Below are 22608 nucleotides of genomic sequence, written 5' to 3' on the forward strand. Positions count from 1 at the left end.
CCCCTCCCTGGTGCTGGCCTGGCCTGAGTGGCACGCAGCAAAGCTGCAGTTTTCCCTTACTTCTGCCGGCCCATCCCAGCTGATCCCAAGTGGCACACATCTCAGCTGCTGCTGCATGTTGCTTCCCCACATGCTGCTCAGGACGGGACAGGCCTGGCCAGGTTGGTACCAGCAAGGTGAAGCAGCAGCTGAGTTGCGCACTGCTTGAGGCCAGCCCGGCCTGGCTGCAGCTGCATGCAGCTCAGCCCCGACTAAGGGGGCTGGACTCGATGATCTTCCGAGGTCCCTTCCAGCCCTGATGTCTATGAAACTTCTCCTTACCTGCGCCTGCCCGGCCCAGTCAGTCCCAAGTGGCATATGGGTCAGCCAGCCGAGTGGCACCAGGCATGCACCTGAGCCGCTGCTTCTCTTCGCTGGTGCCAACTCGCCCAGGCCCGTGCTGTCCGAGTGGTATGCATTGAAGCATTAGCTGGTCTTCCCTGCGTGCCGCTCGGGACAGGACAGGCCTGGCCAGGCCGTCACCAGCGAGGAGAAGTGGCAGCTGAGCTGTGTGCCACTTGGGACCAGCCCAGCCTAGTCCAGTCCAGTCCAGTCCAGTCAGAGCAGCAAAAGGCTCAGCCAGCTCAGCTGCAGCTTCCCCTTATCTGTGCCTGCCCTGCCTGGCTGCTCTCAAGCAGTGTGTGGCTCAGCCACCGCTTCTCCTTGCCGGTGCTGGCCTGGCCAGGCCTGTCCTGTCCCGAGTGGCACATGGGGAGGCAGCAGCTGGGCTGGCTTCACTCCGTGCCTGTTGAGATGGGATGGGCTTGGCTGGGTTGGTACTAGTGAGGAGAAGCAGCGGTTGAGCCACGTGCCGCTGGACCTGCTTAGCCATATGCTGCTTGGGGCCGGGTGCGCACAGGTAAGGGGAAGGTGTGGCTGAGCCGGCTAAGCCATGTGCTGCTCCAGCCAGGCTGGGCTGGTTCTGAGCAGTGCGCAGGTCAGCTGCTGCTTTTTGCTGGTACAGATCTGTCCGGGCTCGGGATGGGATGGGAAAGGCCCGGCCAGTTTGGCACCAGGGAGGAAAAGCTGCAGCTGAGCCAGTCCCAAGTGGCACACAGCTCAGCCACTGCTTCTCCTCACCAGTGCAGCCCAGCCCAGCTCCACAGATCCCTGCCATCCCATACCCTGCACTCCTACTGCCCCACTCTGAGCCCTGCCAGTGCTGGCTCCGGGACACCGGCATGGGTCCCACGCTTCCACTCCCCTGCTTTCCCCACTTTCTTGTCCACCCAACGGCTGGCTGCTCTGCACCACATGGCTCCCAGCTGCGTGGCTGGACCATGGGACTCAGCAGGAGCTGGTCCGGCCCCAAGGACTGGGGCAATCGCCCGTAGTCCTTCCCTGCCCCCCTCCCAACCCTTCTTACCTGAATTTCCTGCTTTGGCGCAGGCAGAAATAAACAGCCCTATGGTCCCAGGTCAGAAGCCTCTGCTAGGCAGCGGCTTCCGGCTGTGGTGGGGTGGGGCCTGGCGAGCCTTGCAGGAGCCTGGCGTGGCTTCCCCTGGGTCCTACTGCCCCTGTCTCCTGTTATCTTTGATAGGCTGCAAGGGGCAGATAAATACTAATTTTCTAATTTTTTTTAGGGGTCTTGCAGGCTGGATAGAAAGGCCTGGTGGGCCAGATTTGGCCTGCAGGCTGTATTTTGTCCACCCCTGCCCTAGACCATGCCCCATGCCTTGCAGGTGGCATCATTGTGTAGCTTCTGCCCCACAATGAACCTCAACTCTGTGCTCTCCAGACATTCGGACCCCACCTGTGTCCCTCCTCCTCAGGTGGTTTACTCCGCCCTCATTCTGGGTGACAGAACTCCCTAAGCCCTTTTTACCTCATAGCTTTGTCCCCCTCCAGGACTCTTGGCCTTACCTCTAGGCCAGTCAGGACTCCCAGCCTCTAGCGTCTGGCCATCCCTCTGGCCCTTTGACCAGTCTGGTCCTGACCCCAGCATGGGCCAGGTGAGGTTACTTTGGGTAGGTATTTTGCTGCTCACCCTCACGCTCCCATATGGGTCTGCCTTCTCAGGCCTCTCCAAACACATTTCACTCAGTCGCTCTACTTAGGCCAGCCTATGCGCAGTCATTCAGTCCTGTCTATGCGGAATCTACTCTACACAGCCCGATCACTCTTGCACCCCCTCACTAGGGCCACTACACCACCCTGTCACCAGGCTACTATGCCTTATGCCCCTTGGGCCTCAGGGCTCTGATGATAATGCCTGGACCATCACCTGTCCCCTCTATGAGGTAACACACCAGGTCATGGGGGCTGAAGCTATATAGAGCCCCATACTTGCCTTTCACTAGGGAGGCACAGGTGTGGCATTTTTTAGGGACTCCCCCCCACAGGCAGCCCCACCACACCATCCAACCCTAGCAGGGTGTAGATTTAGGTTATTCCCCAGGACCAGAAACCTCCTCCATCCCCATAGTTCCTGTCCTTAACCACCAGAATGTTCTTCTGGGAGCATGTTCTTCTCCAGCCAGACACTGTTATCTCTCTGGCTCCCTGCAGTAACTGCCCACTTACTTCTGAGGGCCTGGGTTTATACTGAGGCTGCCCAGCCCCATCAATCCAGGGGGCCCTCATGCAATCATGTGACCACCTCATTAAGCTACACTGCACCTGCCAGCTGCTCCACAGCCTCTGCAAGCCTCTTAAAGTGTCAGGCACCAAAGTTGCCCTGCTACAACCATCAACACCACACTAACTTGCCACAGGTGAAGCAAGGGAATGAGGGCACTGTCAGTGTTCTGACACTGCTCCAAGGTGACTGTGATCAATCAAACATATGGGAATACCCACACTTACAGGTCAGAGGGGTCTGCACCTATATTTGAAATTTTTTTAGGGGTCTGCAAATGAAAAAAAGGTCAAAAACCACTGGGGTAGAGTAGTATGTGAAAAATCTGGTGGCATGTAGAGTATATATAGAGCAGCTCAGGAGTGCACGCTTGCAGGATTTTTTGATTTGGAGTTTGAAGCTATGCAGCTAATGCAGGGGTGGGCAAAATGCAGCCTGCAGGCCAGATGCAGCCTGCCAGGCCATTCAATCCAGCCTGCGGGGCCCCTAAAACATTTAGAAAATTAATGTTTACCTGCCCCTGGCTACCTGTCATGCGGCCCTCAATGGCTTGCCAAAACTCGGTAAGCAGCCCTCCGCCTGAAATAATTGCCCTCCCCTGAGCTAATGGGTGTGGTTACTTTATTTAGCAACTATTTACAACAGTGTAATTGATGGGATGCTACCGATTTAAATAGTGACAGTACAGTGTCTATACTAGGGTTGTTGGTTGTAGCCTTGTTGGTCTAAGGACATAGACAGACCAGTTTCTTTGGGTAGATATAGATGTGATATCTTTTATTAAACCAACTCAATAGTTGGAAAAAATGTACTTTATAAGCTTTTGGGCACAGACACAAATGCCTGAAGAAGGATGTTTGTACCAGAAAGCTTGCAAAACCCCTTTTTTTTTCAACTAGTTTGTCTAATGAAAGATATCACATCTACCCAAAGAACCTTATCTGCCTGTGTCTATACTAGCTATTTTATTTTTTAGCATCCAGATCAGCTGCATTTTTTTTTTACTGTCTACACTGTATTGCTGAACTGTATCGTCACAGTTTGTTGTCCCAGTGAACCTGTTTTACAGCCTTGTGAAGCTGTCTTAGAGTGGTATTCAGAAAGGCCTTTTTGAGTAACCACAGAAATGGTGAAGTCTGACTCCATAATTCACTACAGAAAATCCCATAGGTTCTAATGCTGTTACAATTTCCTAGTCCAGTGGTTTTCAACCTTTTTTTCATTTGCAGACCCCTTTGGAAATTTTGAATGGAGGTGCAGACCGCTTTGAATTGTAAGTGTGGGTATTTGCCTGTTTTTGATTGATTATAGGCATCTTTTGTGGACCCCTAAGGGTCTGTGGACCATAGGTTAAAAACCACTATCTTAGTCCATTGCAAAAAATGAAGGCCAAAGTGGAAACAGTATTACTGCTCCATGTAGAACTGGAGGCTTCTGGCGCTTTTAAGGTTTCTGCAAGGTGGTAGGGATGTTGTAGCAGTCCCTGTAGACTGCTTGAGATTTGACAGATTTTGGAATTAACCTGTGTATGACAGTAGAATCACTGTCTGGAGTAGACAAACATGTGCGCTTGTTGCAGATTGTTGTCAGCAATTGGACCGTTACTTTTTTGTTTTGGCTCACAACCAAAGACTGTTCTGGAAAGTAGCCCAGTGCTGCTTATAACTCCAGGATGAAAATGAGTTTTACCATACCTCTTTTGTGAACCAGCTCTGGAATGTCAAACATAAGGATAAGAACTCTTCCTTCTGGGGAAAATAGTGGTAGATATACTTTAGAAATGTTTTACTTTGAATAGTTACTGTTTATGTAGACATCATTTTGACATTGGGAAGCCTGTGATGTATAATGATTTGGCAGCCCTTTGAAGTTACAGGGGTGCATGGTCAGTGATTTAAATAGTTGTGAATTTTAGACTTTGCAAGAGCCATCAAACTTAGGGTTTGCCACACTATATGCATACATCAAATGCAGGTATATGCAAGTGTAGAGTGATTCAAGCTACTTAGTGGTAATGAAACCTGTCATAAAACATTTTGGTAGGGTTGTGGATACATACGTGAACATAATCTTAAGCTTCTCAGGGTGTTTGAACTTGTCATGAGCAAAGCATAGGGGAACTCTTTCTTTTGCTGAACGTTGCTGCCATGGATGGGCTGTTTGCTTTCATTGTAATTCTGCATGTATGTTTCTGCAGCTGTTTGTGACCTCTACCTGAATACAAAAACCCAGAGAAATGCATGTAAGTTCAGAAAGGTGGTAGAAAATGCCTTCAGGGGACTGAAAGCAGAATGTAGCTATCTGACCACAAATGGCTGTTTGCTGCAATAATGTAGTGATTATCATATCTGTTCATGGAATTTTGCATAACATGTTCAAACAGGAAATTTTCATTGAACTGTACAGTGTCAGTATAGCAGTATTGGTTGCATCTAAAGCCATTAATATAGTCTGCAGAAAGTGTGTATTAAAAATTGGAAATGATCTGTGTACGTGTTTAGATTGAAGGTGGTGTTGGTTGTAGCTGTGTTGGTCTGAGGACATACGCAGACAAGGTTATTTGGGTAAATGTGATATCTTTATTAGACCAACTGAATAGACTATATTTGCCTGAATATGTGCCTGAATAGACTATATTTATATAGACTATATTTATTTAGTCTATTCAGTTGGTCTAATAAAAGATATTACATTTACCCAAATAACCATGTCTGCCTAGATTGAAGGTGGGCAAGGTTCTTTAGTTAGGGGTGATATTTTTTATTAGACCAACTGAGTAGTTGGAAAAAAGTTCTTAGCAAGCTTTCAGGCGCAGTCACCCTTCCTCAGGCTCTGCTGGTCTGAGACTCCAAGGAATGAGAAGCTAAAAGTATAGGATGTCAGTGAAAATGTAAATAGGTAGAGATAAGCAGGGGAGGGGCAGGGGAAGACAGCAGGGAGAAAGAGAAAAATAAAAGTTAGAAGGAGACAACAGGGATAAAATACAAGGTGGAAAAGGGGCTGTCTGTGAAAAAAGGAATAGTTGGAGATCAGGAAAGCAGGAATGAGAGAAGCTAAAAATGTGACAGTCTCTAAAACATGGCTAAGTAGCCCAAAATGCTATTTACTCCACCTCATAGGGGGTCGAATTTGGGTCCAAGTCCTAGACAAGGCCATGAACCAAAGATTGCATGTTTGTCATCCCTATTATAAAACCTGTGCTAACAGTGGTGCAACAGGAGTTCTTCCCTCTACGGATTCACTCTTCCTAGGTAAAATGAAGAGGATGTTTTTGGTTTACAACTTTGAATTAACAATGCCTGCAGAACGAAGTTATGTAGATACCCAAACTTTTCACAGGCAATGGAGGAAATATGCATGTAAATCCCTAACCCATATTTCATTCTTTTCATTAGAGATTGATGTAGTTACCCAACTATGAGGTGCATTATTCATGCACAACGATACTTCACCTTAGAAGTTCATTTAATGCGAAGATTTAAGTGTGTGTATATATTAAAGAAAATAAAAGAAAAACTCTCCATAACCCTTCAAATGCACAGAACTTTCCTTTGTGACTGTTTAGGCTGGCTAGACCTTGGACTTCTTAGTTTAGCCTTTTCCAGCAACTTTGATTTATCTTATAGAAGCAAAGGAGGACACAACTCCACTTTTGCTTGTCACCATTTTAAAAACATTGTACTGCCAAATTAGTTTCTTTCCATTATTGGCATAATGCATGCAACATGGTAAGAAAAAATATGCAAAAGGCAAAATATGCTATTGCTCACTCTAACACTACCAGGAAAAGTCATTCGGTGGCTATGAATAGCTTAATATATGGTCCACATAAATGAAAAATTACATGATCACTCGGTAAACTGCTATATCGTATTAGGCTGAGTGGAAGCAAAAAGGAAAACAGCCATAAAAGGAGTAGAGTTATTTGACGTTGTGCTTTGCTGCTTTCAGGTCCTGTACCTTGTAGCTGGTTCCATCATTCAGTCTTTTTATTTTTTTTTGTCAATGCTGATATTGCTTGCACAGGAGAGAAAAAATACCGCTTTTTGTTATTAAGCTGAAACCATAGTACTGGTACTGTCCTTCACGCTATGTGCATTTAAATCTATGTAGAGCTGCTGATGGAATTCATATGGCTTTTACTTAAATGCAGGCTGACCTAGATCATGTTGTGTCATTTAAATTAGTGTCCAAGTCCAGCCGAACTTGCTAACATAAGTTTTGAGGTTGTCCAATGGAATCTGAAGACCTTGGACAATAGAATAGATAAAACTCCATGCCTGAACTGGTATTTTTATTGACAATTCCTATTATAAATCCTGTAGGTAGTGTCTGTGCAAAAAGAATAGTGATCTTCAGTTTCCTATGGTAATGAAAGGAATACAAATGTTCCGTGCCTCTGAACTTGATAACTATGTTCCTGTAGAGCAAGGTCATCAACCACTGTTGTTGCTAGGAAACTTGTTTAGCAACTTGTTCAGTTCAGGAACAAGAGCTTCAAGAATGTGAAGATAAATTGGCAACACAAGGATTGATACAAAAAGAATGGAAGTTTACCTAGATTAAAACGTTACTGGCTCTTCACTTGTTTGTTTTGATAGTCTGAGTATTTTGAAAAGTCCTGTTTTTTCATGTTGTTATTGCCAGCTCAGGAATTCATTCTGCAAATGTGCATATAGTTAATTCACATTTGAATAGTTCCCTTAACTCCAATTTCTAGAAGTAAAGCTAAGCACATGGACATGTGTTTTCAGTATCAAAGTCTGTATAATTTGTTAAACTGTTTAAATGCATCTTATCATTGATTGCCTTTGCATCAGAACCGGGATATATGTTTACACTGGTGTAAACTAGATGTAGACAGCTGATGGCAGTAACCTTTTTACTGAAGCAGCTTTACCAAATAAAGCTTAGAATTAATCCCTAAAAGAATCCTGATAGTATTACACTGATGTAATTTTACTTTTGTTCATGTTTACTGCAGTCTTTGCTCAATGCAATGGTTCTTGTCATTTTGAGATTTGAGGCACTCCTTGGAAAATGCCAGCAGTTTTGACTACATAAAAATGCTAAAGCAATAGAATTTTTTTTGCAAACGTCTAGTTGGTTTTGTAAAAGATGTCACCTCTGCCATGTGTTCTGATTCCTAAAGCATTGCACTGCTTTTAATATACAACAGTTTCCTGTTTCAAGTATCTGGGTTTATCATGTGAATCACCTTTGCACACCTAACTGTGCCAATGTTGTGCAGCAGCCCTCATAACCCTTGAAAGGATCTCAAGGTAGGCAAGGGTTCTGTGGTTGAGAATCACTGGCTCAGTGCACCAGCTTCTGTGCCACCTAGTGGTGAGGTATACTGATAGCTGATTCTTTTTCACAGGCGCTGCTTGCCTGTCTGTTTTGTACACTGGTATAAGTTTCACTAATATACAGACCTAATGTAAATGATGCTGGTGCAAATGTCTTCTACATAAAACTAGGAACCTACCAAAATCATGATTTCATGGATTTTGTGGTAATCCAGCACTGCCCTCAAAAACAAGCAATGCCTATCAAATCCACAAAAACAAAAAACCCTACAGATAATAAAATGCTTCAGGGTGCTGTATCAGCCCGCCAAGGCAGGGAATGGGAGTGACAGCTGCCCACTCAAAGGGTTGCTGGCAAGATGACTTCCACCCCTGCCCTTTACTACAGATCGGCTGTAAGGGCTGCCTATCATGTGGCCCTGACCCTCTCCACCAATCAGCAGTGAGGGGCGGGTCTGCATGATGGATAGCTTGCACAGCCAATTAGCGGTTAGGGGCAAAGCCATGACAGGCAGCTCTTGCAGCCAATCATTGGTGAGGGCCCCTTGGCCAATCAGGGGCAGTAGTGGGGGACAGTGTGCTTCACTTGCAAAATGGTGCCAGACACTGTATTCTGCCTGCAAAATGCAGGGGGGGATCCTCACTGAATTCAGGAGGTCCCTACATGTAACTGCCACTCATGTAAGATTACCAAAATACTGCCGGGACCATATGATATATTCACCAGATTCCAGATAATAGGAGAATGGGATGAGTAATTCTAAGGGAAATTGGTTTTCTCTAATTTCTGTGCAGAACATTTGGGGAGGAGCTAGGAGAAGAACTTGGAGAGATCAAAGGTTGGACATTAGTACTGATGTCTTAACAGAACCTAAACATCAGGGGAACTCCATAGGACCTGCAAGGAAGAAGGAAAAGCCTTGGTAGGACAGGAGTAGAGGAGAGCAGTCCTTTTTAACTGTAGCACTGATTATGGGGCAGGGCAGCTGTGTGCAAGGAAGGAAGGATTCTGAACTCCTTACCAAACTCATCCGGCCCATGGCATGGGTGTGTGTGTGTTGGAACCTTTACAGAACTTGTATTTGTGACTGCTTCCACCGTTTGTCCCTGGAGGTTTACAGTTAACCCACAGGGCTGACAAGGTGGGTGTTCTGGAAAAGGGGGTGCCTGAGCTATGTTGGTGTCCTCTCTGATCTAAAGGGTTGAGGACACTTGGGAACTAAAGCAAAGCAGCCTAATAAAAGTCCAGCTGCAGGAATTTTAACCAGAGTTGTGAAATGGGAAGAGTACTTATTGGTGGGAAAACTTAATTGTATTTACTTTAATTAGCATACATAAACTAAAAATTGCATTTATCCAGTTATCTGAGTCTTTCTGCCATTATATCATGCAAAGAGAAATTGAATTTAAAACACCAGCAGAAATCTTCTTCACTCTCTCAGCTTTATTAATCATGATAGCAAATAGAAGGCTTTTGCTTTGTGCCCAGAAGTCAACAACCTGGACTCTTTTGGATCATGGCAAAGATAATTGCAAATTCTGCTCACTTCTAACTCCCTGTCTCTCTCCGTTTGAGTGGAATCCAGGTTTTGAACCTACAGTGTTCATGTCTGACAGCATGGTACAAGGAAATAGTTGTTTGTGTATTTTAGGTTTTAAAAGATGAATAAAATAATTCTAAGAACAGAAACTGGAATCCGCCTCTCCCAGCTGAGTGTCCTTTTTGTTGGGCTACTAAATCATGTTTCCTCTTGTGAAGGCATTTTCTGATTGTATGAGTTTTGCATTCTCTCATGAATAGTGGCATAGCTTCAACATGAAGGGTGGAGAATGTTTCTTGTCACCTTGTTGGTTAGGGCACTCCAGTTAGTTGTGAAAGTGGGGTTTTGAACCGTCTCTGGCTGAGAAGGGCAGTGTGTTCAGTTCCCCATTTCCTGGGTGACTTCTCTAAGCTGTTGTATAGTAACTGAGTGATGCCACCACTTCCCTGTCCAATTGAGATTTTGAATGAAAGGGTGTGACTATTGTACTTTCTGGTGAGCTCAGTGTTTCTGGCATGTTTCAGGCATGCTCTTAGAGGTCCAATTTTGAGGTGCCTAGGAGGTCAGGCAGAAGCTGTTTTGAATCATTCTTGGAGTTGGGTGCCTAAATTCTTCATAAATCTTGCTTTGAACCCTTTCCTGCATCTGGGGATTGCTGTAGGTGAATAAACAGGCTCCCTCCCCACCCCCACTTGAAAAAAATAATGAAGTTGCAATCCTTTTTTAAGTGTACATGAAACTGTTCAAAGCTTTAATCTGTACAGTACAGGAGATGTTTTACAATTTTGTGTTGGTGTTTTTTAGAAGAATGATTTTATATCCACATTGAATATTTTAATTGCATCATATAGGCAGTTAGGTGTCCCTTTTTTATTATGATCATATGATTAGATTTCTTAGTTTTTAAGTTTAACGGAAAGCTCAATCACTGGATTCCTGTACAGACACAAAATACAGCATCCTTTGCTTTCTGCATTGTACAATATTTGTGCAGTAATGCTTTCTATGAATTGCCTTAAGCCATATCTGATTTACAAGATTAGTGGTTGTTCTGCTCTGTTTCACATTGAAAAGCAATTTAAAACTATTACTGCACAAAAGAGATTTTATTGTATGACTCCTGACATTGCAATTCTGTAAGTCACCAACAGTATGCTGAATGTTACTCTGTTGTTTAAGACTTTCAGAAATAGATAGCATTTGTAGCACAAATCAGTTATGGGTAAACTGAGAAGCTTCTTTGACAACTAAGACCTAAACTGTTGCCTATTGAGTTCTTCATTTTTAAGCGTGGTAATAAAACAACTATCTTATCTAAATATATAGCAATATTGTGCCATTTGTTTTAATCTTGATCACACCAAATTCACCAAATTTAAGTTGGATGTTTTCCAGAGAAGTGCAGGGATTTATGACCATGGCATTAATTTACTTTTGTCTTACTTAAATGGGCCATACTTGTATTTTTTCCCCTTTATTGTTTTCACATTTTGTCTCATGTTATCTTTTCCCATTTTCTTTCTTTCTTTTTGGACTGGTCATCTCCACTGTATCATATGTTCTTATTAATACTGGTTTATTTTCTTTTAGTTTAGGGTTTTTTTAAAGTTAGAACAGGTTTTTCTGTTTTTTCCTTGCTACATCTTTGCTATTTTGTTTGGATTATTCTCTTAGTTGCTGCCTTTTACTCTTATGTGCTGCCTTGTATGTGTTCCCTGACTCTTCAGGAATAAATGAATCTGGTTTGCTGGTCACAATTACAGTAATAGATGTTTTCCTAAAAATTTAGGATTTATGCACCTAGGTAAATATTTTTTTAAAATTTTGTCCTGTACACTTGATAAGAGAAACTGTAAAATAAAATGAAGAGATGAAATAACTAATTTTTCCAATGTAAAATGTTAGCCTTAGAAATATTTTGAATGAAAGGTGATTCACAAAAGAGGGAAATGTTATTTCCTGTGTTCTTCAAAATTCATAATGCGATTTTAAATTTCTAGGGGCTCTTCCATTTCTGGAGACAAGATCTAATATTTGGGGACAGTGGTATTATAACTAAGTGCTTACAGTGAATTTTTCTGAAGGTGTTTGAACCTGAAGTGTTTTGTCTGAAACATCCCAGATTTCATGGACCTTTTTGCTTTGTCTGAAACAAGTGTGGTACTTCCAGGGTCAGGGACCTAATGGTAGATCTGCCAGCTTGTTTATCATAGAAATCGTAGAGAAGTAGGGCTGGAAAGGAGTCATCTAGTCCAGCCTTAGGGCTTGATTTAGTTTAGCTTACTTCCCAACCTCATTTTCCCCTTCCCTTCTCTCCCTCCACCTGCTTTAGCCAGGTGATTTCTTTCTTTCTAGCTGATGTCATAAAGGAGTGCCTCTGCAGGAAAAAAGGTTGCACAAAGTTTACACTCTGATCCTGAAGAGGAAAGAAGGATTGCTCTTCATCTTGGACTTAAAGAAGCTCAGCACTCATTTACAAACTGATGTTCAAGATTGCTGCATTAGCTATCATTAGAGGTACACCGATACATTGGTCCAATATCTGATCAGTACTGATATAAAGAAAATTGTCTATATCGGCTGGATGGGGCCAGTAATTTGGCCGATAAATGCCCATGCGGTGCTTAGCCGTAGCGCAGCATGGAGCAGAGCCAGCAGCGTGGAGAACTGCCTCCAGCTGGTAAGTCGGGGTGGGGCTGGGAGTGGAGCTGTGGTGAAATTTGGGGTGGCTGCATCTCCTCCCAGTGCTGTTGGAGCCCGCTCGGGCCCTGCGCAGCGCCGGCTTTGGCTCCACCCCACAGCTGCAGCCCACCCCACGCCATGCAGATCTGGGGGCACATGCCCCCACCTGCCCTCTCAGGGTGCAAGCAGCGACGGGAGCTGCCCCCACCCCACAAGCTGTGCCGGACTTACCAGCTGGAGGCAGCTGAATCAGAAATCAGATCAGTATCTGCTGATATGCCTCCTTTAATATTGGCTATCAGTATCGGCCCCCAAATTCTTTACCAGTGCATCCCTAGCCATCATTGTACCATCTTTTTAGGAGAGGGACTACTTTGTATCACTTAACCTTAAGGCTGCATATTTTTATATAACAATCTGACCTTCCCATAGGAAATACTTATGGTTTGTAGTGAGTCAAGACCATTACTTGTACAATGGTCTTTTGTTCAAATTCTTGATAGTCATCACTGAGGTACTCTTGTTAATGGCTATGTATCTTGGACAACAAGGGGTAGGAAAATATTCCCACTTAGGCAGTGCACATATATTCAGACGATCCCGGGAAAATTCTCCAGGGTTTGTTTTCCTGGTTAAAAAAACTAAAAGAAAAAACTGCAAAGAACTTACCTGGAGACTCTGAGCTCTTGAAGAGCAGAGAGTTTGCAGTGCTGATGCTGGATAGAGGGGCCCTGTGCACACATCTCAGTGGCTCCGCAGACTGCCTCAGTCAGCCTATGTTCTGCTTCCTGCCTGGCTGAAGCAGTGGAGTCCAGTGAACCCAGGTTTATCAAGGGGTGTCAAACCCACCTGGGCCCCAGGCCAGATCTAGACCACTGGGCTCCTTGTGGCCCAGATGCATCCTGCAACTTGAGGAATGTCACTGTGGCCACCATGGTGGCAGTGGCAAAGGGTCCAGAGGCAGTGGTGGGCCCAAGGGAACAAGTCGAGGGGCAGCAGTGGTGAGCCACCCCAGCAGGACCAAGTGGTCCTGGATTCTGGGACAAGTCATACCTCCCAACTTTTGGTGCCCTCTGGTAGCCTCGTGGGATGGATAAAGAAGCTGAACAGGCCAGATCTGATCTCTGGGCCATATGTTTGACACCTCTGTCCTTAAGGAACAGTTCAAATCTCTTCAAGGTCAAGCATCACTGGACTACAGTAGTCTGGGCCTTATGATTGCTTGCACTTTTATTCCTCTTATGTGTATGCAGTCAAGAAGCTTACTCTGGGGAGGCACTCAGAGATGGGAGACAGTTACTGTATTGGTTTGATCCTCTGTGATTTGGTAGATGCCTTCACTCCCTGTTGGGATGAGGAGCTCACATCAGACCTGAAGGCACAACATGTCTGGTTGTTTTAGGAACTGAAGCACCATATCAGTGTGTTAATATGCACAATGTGGAGAAATGCACTCTTGTAACAGACAGACTGTTGCCCTACAGAGGTGGGATGATTTTGTACAACCGTATCTGATAAGAAACATTGCCATGATGCCATCTGTCATAATGTGCGCATGATGGCTTAGTATGCAGTGCAGGAAAGCTTGACATTGTCTTTTATATTGTCCTGAGCTGTTGCATGAAGTTCATGTGTTGGTCAAGTTGGTTTCTATAAATTACTCTGTCACTTCTTGATGATTCTTTCAGAGATTCATTCCTTAGTCTCATATAGTGAAATCATGTCACGTCAACATCTGTAGGCAGCGTGCCTGACCAGCCTGCTTTCCTTTTACGATGAGGTGATGAGCTCCATGGATAGGGTAGTATCTTAATTTTGGCAAGGCTTTTCACACTGTTTCCCTTGTCGTTCTTATTAATAAACTAAGGAAATGCAGTCTAGGTGAAAGAAAGGTGGATATGCCCTGGATTGTCAGCTGCACCTTTGAGACACAATCCAGAACGTTCCCATGGCTTTCAAGAGTGTCCTTCAGCCCTGAGCCCCTCTCTGCCATCTGTTGCTTGACCACTGAAAACAGACTGAGATTTGCCAAGGGAACAACTACTTGGCCTACTGTGCCTCAGCTTTATCAGCTTTGTCTTGCCAGCTCTTAGCAGAGGAGAGTTTACCATCTTAAGAATCACACTTACACATCTGGCAAGTGCTCAGAAATTGGAGATCTCCTCTGAAAAACAGGCCAGCCTTTTTGGTCAAATAGTCTTATAATTTACCATCCATGTGAAGTGTGATATCAGAGATCTTCCGTAACTGTATGTTGCAGACAGAGATGAGAGCTATGATTTGGTTTTACCCCTCCATCTTCTATTTCTGAGCCAGTCAGAGTTTCTGTTACAGTTAGCGTGTGTTGCTCAGCTAAGACTTGAGGGGCTAAAGAATCCAGTGCCTTGGAAACTAGACACCATTTGTCTGTTCAGAAAAAACTACTCGCTTAAGTACGATTTCTTATCTTGTCATTTACATTGCTCTCTTTAGATCTTAGAAAGCATATTTTTTCATATAAATGCAGGATGGAATTGAATGCACACTCAGTATCAGATGGCACCTATTGGGTAGAGTTTCAGACTCTGGAGGGTAGGATTAAGATACAGAATTATCTTGATAAGTTGACTAGAAAATGACTGGCTAGGTTGCAATACTGCAGGAAAGGACCTCGGGTTTATAGTAGCCCAGAAGCTGAATATGAGCCAAGAGTGCTCGTTGCAAAAAAAAAAGACAAATAGCATACTGTATTTAATAGAAGCATCACTTGAAAATCAAGGAAACTGATTCTTCTTCTCTATTTGGCACTGGTGAGCCTCCAGCTAGACAAATCTGAACAATTTTGGGCCTCTCACTTCATGAAAGCTCTCAGCAATTAAGAGTCCAGCAGAGAACAACAAACATAATTAGAGCAGGGGTTGGCAATGTTTTTGGCCATTGTGCCAAAAACACCCTAAATTAACCCACAACTCAACTTGGCATGCCAGGGACAGATGGCAGAGGAGCCCTGAGGGGCCTGATCCTTGTTGCTTGCAGCAAGGTGCATGTGCACCTCCAAGCAGGTAGAAGTCCGCTGCCCCAGACCCTCCCCACCATGCGCCCAAAGACACACTTGCTGCTGCCATGGAGCCTGGCCGGGGGTCTGGAGCCTGGTGCAGCTATTACCAGCCTCCCAGTTGCCTGCCACAGCTGGCCTGGGCCCTGCCTGCCACAGAGCATGGGCTGCTTGTGGCTTCCTGGCCACCTGCTACAATCACCCCAGGCTCTGTGGCCAGCACCAGCTGCCCAGAGCCCAGGCTGACTAGGGTGCACTGAGCAAAATGGCCTCATTTATACCATGCTCTGGCATGCGTGCCAGGGGGTTGCCGACCCCTGGATTAGAGGCCTGGGAAACATGGTTTACAAGGAAAGGTTTGAAAGATGTGGGATTATTAAATCTGGAGAAGAGAGGACTGAGGGCGATTTAGGATAAGGCTTCAAATACCTGCAAGTTGGTTTTAAAGAGGAAGCCAATGTTTCTTTTTATTTATCCTTTTAGGAATAACAGCGCTCTTGATAGTTTCCCATCCAAAACATGTCTTTGCCCTTAACTGCCTCCCCCACCCCTAAAACAAAACCTGTCACAAAAATTAACATTTTTTTAAAAAGTAGTCCTCTAATCTAGGACTAAAAATCCAGTAACCACTATTTTTGTTTGTTAGTAAGGTGTCACTGTGGGGCAGCGGTAAAGGTTGTTTCTTTCTATTCATTATCATTTCTTTACTTTCATATGTTTTGTACTTCTAAGTGTAACCTGAATTCCAAATTTCTTTTATGAATATTGCTCAATTTTATTTATTTATTTATTTTTTTGGAGGGAGAAGGGGCATAGTTACAGGAAGTTTCATACATTCATAGTTGTTAGGGGCTGGAAGGAACCTTGCAAATCATTGGGTCCATCCCCCTTGCACGTGGGCAGGAAAGATTGTTGGGATCAAATGATCCCAAAACATCAGTATTAAGACATTTTTTTTGAAGATTCCAGGGTGGATGACTACCACTTCTGGGGGAGCCTGTTCCAAACCCTCAGCTTGTGGTTACATGGTTATACATTTTCTTTTTAGTTGTTGCTCAGTGGACTTGAGGATGTCACTTTGCTCTTTTTCACTGTGGAGAAAGAAGAAAGTTGGGACATCCTCAGTAGTTTAATTCAGAGAGGATGTTTGCTAGTCTGCCTCCTGAAAACCGTAGTCTAACTGAGGCAATTAGTCTAGATTCATTTAACAAGAGTTGTAAAAACTTGTTAGGATACAGCTAAATGTATTTTTAAAGTTTTTTCTTCACATATAGACTTTCCTTTATTATGTTTTAACTAAAAATGCAATAGTGACATAGTATATTTCATTGTTCCTTTTAGAATCCCTTGAATGCCTGTTAGACATGTAGCTGTTGGCTGTGTACCTGCAGGTGTTTTTTTCCGTAACAAGTAATATTTCAGTCTTAATCGAATCGGGAGTTTGGCCCATCCCACAGTGGGCAGAAATCCTAATTAATAAATGTTATTTGTACTTAATTAACCCCAATTCCAGAAAAAAAACAGTGCTAACAGGATTTGGCCTGGCGATTGTATGCTGCTTCAAACCATACTAGGTCATTGTTTATCCAGGCAGATGTACTTTGGTAAAGATGTTCTTGCATTGACTGGCATCATTTAGCTGGAAGCTAGTTTTCAGGAAAAATGTTTAAATTGAGTTTCTGTGTATTGTATGACCTCTTGCTAAACTGTCGATTTGTTGTGTCATGTCAAAGAAAAAATACTATTTTAAAATCTTGTCATGTTCTTCTTGCTTTGCTCTCTCAGAAATTGAAATGTTTATTCAGAATTGGTTATTAACTCAGGACTATCTGACTGTGACTGGGAGGTACACAATGCACAGGCTCCCTCCCCACTCCCATGGGCTATGCCAGGGGCACCTCACCTCCTCCGTCTCCCTGGCTGTGCTAGCAACATGCAAACCCCTTAGTCTCCCCCATCACAGGTCAGTAGGAAAGTTGGCTGCCAGGTCTGTGTTTTAAGCACTCACAGGTTACCAGTATGACAGCCGTGAAATAACTGGAGGTTGGTTTAGGGCATGGGTGCCAAAGATGCAATTAATTCATGGGCCAGATCTGGCCTCTGGGTTTTGGAAGAACCCCACGTGCCACATGCACAAGCCCCAAGCCTGCATGTGGCACGTGGAGCCTATCTGGTGTACATGGCTTGCAGCACACTGGGCTGAGCCCAGTGCTGCAGTTACTGCACATGGCAGGGGAGGCCAGTCCAGGGCCTGCGCTGTATGCAGCACCCACATTGGACCAGCGCTGTGCACTGGTGGACCCACAGACCATCAGCCTGCAGCAGAGCCAGCGCAGGGCTGGTCCAGCCCAGTCATCTTGCGCAGCATGTGGCCCATGTGGGCTCAGCACTACAGTCCAGGATTGGGGCCAGTGCATGTGTAGGTCCACATTTTTACACTGGACTGGTCCTGTGCATTGGCTCTGGTGTGTGGAACTAGTCTGTGGAACCAGTCCAGCCCACAGCCCAGTCCCATGACCCTCATATGGGCTGTGGGGTCAGATGGGGTTGACACCCCTGTTGTAGGGAGAGTAATATGATTGATAACTGGATGGGGCGGGACAATTTGCTGTGTTAGTCTGAAGTCAGGCAGAAGGCAGGGCAGAGTGGTATCATAGGCTCCGGACAGACTTTCCACTTAAGACATGATTCACTGGTTAATCATGTTTTAAGTAGTGACCTGGCCACATGTTCAGTCAATCAATGGTGTGATAAAAAACAGGCATAAGTCACAAAATTATTGCATAAAATAAGTGTAGTAACTTTGTGGCTGGTTCTTACTATGCTTGTAATTGGATGTGTGGCCAGTGCCCCACCTCTAGAGAAAGCAGGAACCTTTCAAGACTGCAGTGTGCTCCAGAGGCTGGAGGTCCCGGTCAGTTGGCTCCCAGCCAGAGGAGTGCACCATGCCCAGGCAAATAGCAAGCTTGGTTCCCAGTTGGGGAAGGACATGGTACAGTTCCCAGACTTGAGACTGATCAGCTGATGTGGCTCTAAGCCACAGAAGTGCATCGTATGTTCTCCCAGCTGGCATCCTGCCTTTTACTGTAATGTCTGTTAGCGTGTTGGGCAAGTGTGCCACAAATTAGCCCTGCATCCTATTTAAGTGCTACTCTGATCTCCTTTCCATGTCCAATCTGCTGCTTTTGCTTTCTGCTTCCTTTTCTGTGCTCTCTGCCTCATCTGCTGCTTTTTTCTGCTTCCTGCGCTCTCTGCCACCATGTTGCTTGTCCCCTCTTTGATCCTGACTTCTGCCACGTACAGAGGCTGCCCATGCGACTTGATATGCATGCTGCAAGTTGCCTACATCTGTTATAAACAGATTGACAGAGGAATAAACTTTTGTAAGCAACAACTTGCTTTGTCAAATAGAGGTAGATGTTAGAGGTGAAATTCTTATTGGTGTTGTTCATCTGTGTAATAATATAGTAAAATTAAATTATCTTCAGTATTCTGGTACTTTTAAAATCTCAATGGTTCTCATCCAAAGTGTGTGCTTCCTCTGAAGCTCTTACTCTATTTAAAGTATCATTTGAATGTGACACTATTCAGTTTTTTGGAACAAGACTGAAGATAAATCCCAATGCATATGTTCCTAAAGGCATGGTTTGTGTCAGAGTTGTCCCTTTTAGGAATCACCAGGGAAATTTTGCATCAGATATGCACTTATCATTGCAAAACATTTTACACCTTAGTCTTCTGGTCATTTAACATTGACTTTTGGTAAGATAATGTCACAGAGCAACTGATTTCCAATTTTTGGACCTGCAAAATTTCATTTCATAGTTTGCACCAGTGGTTCTTATCCTTTTTAGACTCAAGGTGCTCCTTGGAAAATGCAGACTCTTAGGGCTTTCTTACACATGCTCTGAGGCAGGGTGCTTTAGAGTGGCTCTCAGAGCCACTCTAGTTAAAATGCCTGCAGTATCTTGTGTATCAATGTTCCCGTACTTTAAACTGGCAGTGGGAGCGCTTTAATTAAAGCTTGTCAAACAAGCACCCCTGCCGCCATTTTGAAGCATGGGGATGCTGATACATGTGGAAGTTGGTTGGAGCGCTTCAGCAGGCTTGATTAATTGAATCTGCTCCAACATGCTGTAATTGCAGCATGTGGGAGCAGCCTCCGGGCTTGTGTACAAGCACCCTTAGCTTTCAGCTCAGTTTTTGAATACAGAAACAATTCTTCTGTTGCAAAGAGCTCAACAAAAACCACAGTAGGTCGGAATGTTTTTGGCACTAGGGATTCCTTTTTTAATTTTCTGGCTTTATCTTTTCCATCATCTGTAGGTGATTGCACATGTAACAGTACTGCTATTGAATGGCAGCCTTAAAAAATATTTCATGACACCCTGATTGAGTATCACGGTACACACTGGAAGAAGGGCTTCAGTTTGTAAACTTTCTCATCAAATTGGGTCTGGCTCTTCATTAAAATACATGAATGCACATGTTGTAGATTTACCATATTTACTTGATTCCAAGAGGAGGAATAGAAACTGTTTAGAACAGAGTAACAAGTAAAAATGCTGTACTTGCAGCCAGTGCTGGGTTCCTCTGGCTCCCCATGGCAAGGGAATTGGCATCGTGCCAGGGAACAGCAGGATCCAGCACAGCATAGGAATCCATTCCTGGCTCCATATTGATCCTTTGTTTGTGTTTATTTGTGTTTTACATTAAACTGAACAGAATCTGGCTTGGAAATTTGCAGTTCTTTAGGCATGCCATGCAAATTAAGATTAATATGCAAGCATGCAACTCTGTTTTGTTCTGTCCCCATCCCGCCCCCCCACCCCAAGAAAGAATCAAGCAGAAAAGGCTGACCTAAAAATTAAATCTAAAAATTCTGTCATTTTTGGAAGAGACTTAACTTGACCATTCCTTTAAAAACAAAACTATTGTATGCCTTGCAACTAATATAACAGTGCAGCTTGATACCCATCAGCGGTAGCCAACCTTAGCAGTATGTTTTATGCACTTATGGTACTAAAATTGTGGATGTGCATTTGTTGTTCAGATGAAAATGTCTAGTCAAATGTTTCAGGATTAAGAACATAGTCATTTTGCATTTACTTTTGCACAAAGCTATGACCTGTTGGAGTTGAGGATATGGGAAAGGATGTAACTATATCCTCATTTCAAGTAATTACTTAGCTGACTTTGGGTTTAATTATTAACACTGTTTAAAAATTTGCTTTGTAGTTTAGCAACACTGTACAGCATTTGTTAGATGGGCTCTGCAAAAAATATTGTTTATTTGCCAACAGTTCCAGTATTGTACATTTAATCATTCAGTTTCTCTGAGGTTAGGCTGTTACAGAAATAAGGTAACCTTCAGTGAAGTGGAGCTTCCGATATTCACATTAACTTCAGTGGAAGTTGCTGGGTGCTCAGTATTTTGGATACTAGAATAACATTTAGATGTGGAAGCGTTTAGAAATTTGGCGTTAGGCATCCCTGTTTGAAATTCTTGGCTTGTGACTAATGTAGTCTTATTGTGAAAACAGAATCTTTATTGATATGTTTTGGTTTCGGCTGTTGAATTATGAGATATTTAATGCTTTGTTTCCACAACCACTTTTCTTTCTAGGTGTAACAGATAGCTTAAAAATAACTCCAACTGACCAGCCTATGATTGAAAAAGCTCAAGGAGAGAAAGTTACGTTGCCATGTATGTTCACACTCTCACAAGAAGATGAAGGCCCATTAGATATCGAATGGGTTTTAATACCAATAGATAATCAAAAGAATGAACAAACTGTGAGTAGACGGAGCTTTTCAAATGCAATTTAACTTCTAGTTGTAAAAAAAGCTTCATAAATTAAATCCTTCCTTCTACATCAAACCTTTTTTTGAATTTCAAGACAGGAAACTTGTGATCTTGTTTAAGAAGCAACAGTCATAACATTGGTGATTGTATTTACTTTTCATAATAAAAATATGAGTATAAGTATTTGTTTAAAAATGTAAGTACTTGCTTGCTATGGACTAGTGGTTTTTAAAAATAAAAAAGTACTGGAATGAATAAAGATTATTTTCCATATTTTGTTGACAGGAGATAGTGCTGTCCTAAACTAAACAAATCCTCATTTGCCACAAAAATAAATAAATAAAAACTTTTGGTTTTATTTATGACATGCTAATCTCCTTAGAACTCATCCTTTGAATGGATGAATATTAGATGAAGCCCTTTGAGGGCTTCTAACTTTCCCTCCCTTCCTGACCTCCCCACTCTGGGGCTGAAACTGGAGAGGGAACGGGCTGAGTTACTAAGCAGGCAAACCATATGACCATCTGAGCTGGAACGGGGGCTTAAAAGGGGCTGCCGGTCCCCCTGGAATGATCAGTGCTCAAGGACACACTTTGGCATGGACAGAGATAATGCTGGGGGGAGGATAGTGGAGTGTTTGACGATCTCCTATTTTATTCTCTTTTTTTCAATTGAATTATGTGCTGCCTTGGGAGGGGGAGGATGACTAGGTTTTGGAGACAGCTATGACATTTCTGAGGGGGGCAAAAACAGAGGGAAGGCCTTGGAGGGAGGACTCCCCAGAGTTAGGTAGGAATGGAAGGGAAAAGAGGTAGGAAGAATTTCCATTTTCTTTTTACCAAGTTATTGAATGTAGGTTGGGAGGGTGGGTTGGGAGGATGTTCTCCTTAAGAGGCAGGAGAGCAGCAGTGGCGCACTGTTTTTTTGCATGGGTGGGGGGCAGTTAAGTGTTTTCTGCCTTCTTGTTTTAATATTTTCTTCTTTGACTTACTTTCTCTTACTGTAAGCCTCCCTGAACCTTCTGGGGGAAGGGTGACATAAAAAGGTAATAAATAAATATAGAGATTTGTAGCGCACAAGTAGCATGATGGTTTTTCTCTCAGCTAGAAGATATTAGCCAATCTTGGCTTATCAGTGAGATATTTGGCTCTAGAAATTGAGATGTTTCATTTTGCACCAAAAACATTGTCATGTGGGTTTTTTCTGCATGCTTTTTTTGGGCTGAGTTTATTTAAAACCATGAAAAAAGTAATGGCTGGCCAGTTTTTGAAGAAATAAATTGAGATTATTTTCCAATATTTGATCTACAGATCTGCTTGAAGATTTTGTTTTTTCTTTCTTCCTTTTAGATAATTATGTATACTGTAGATAGGGTCTATAGTAATTACTATGAAGGCATGCATGGACGAATGCAGTTTTCCAATCCTGATCCAAAATCTGGTGATGCCTCCTTAGAGATTCTAAATCTAAAGTCAACAGACACTGGCACATACCAGTGTAAAGTGAAGAAGGCTCCTGGAGTTCAGAGCCAAAAAATACAATTGACTGTGCTTGGTAAGATATATTTTTCTTCATCCCTTTCTTCCCTTCCCACACCCTCCTCACCGCCCCTCCCCCCC

The 22608-nt window shown here is 43.6% G+C and overlaps 1 protein-coding gene across 4 annotated transcripts in view; it reads left to right on the top strand.

Moving 5' to 3' along the window:
* The window catches only part of CXADR (CXADR, Ig-like cell adhesion molecule), a 65533-nt gene that overhangs the window by 18315 nt on the left and 24610 nt on the right, over positions 1–22608 (top strand). For 2 of the 4 annotated variants that reach the window (XM_006022915.3, XM_006022914.3), the window contains exons 2-3: positions 20810–20979; positions 22339–22543. In XM_006022915.3, the coding sequence (XP_006022977.1) occupies positions 20810–20979; positions 22339–22543 (375 nt within the window). Of the gene's footprint in view, positions 1–3843; positions 3891–11871; positions 11985–20809; positions 20980–22338; positions 22544–22608 lie in introns of those variants that run through there. The other 2 variants (XM_025203339.1, XM_025203337.1) reach the window with 2 other exon arrangements.

Source organism: Alligator sinensis, unplaced genomic scaffold, assembly GCF_000455745.1.
Source record: "Alligator sinensis unplaced genomic scaffold, ASM45574v1 scaffold486_1, whole genome shotgun sequence".
Classification (NCBI taxonomy): domain Eukaryota; kingdom Metazoa; phylum Chordata; order Crocodylia; family Alligatoridae; genus Alligator; species Alligator sinensis.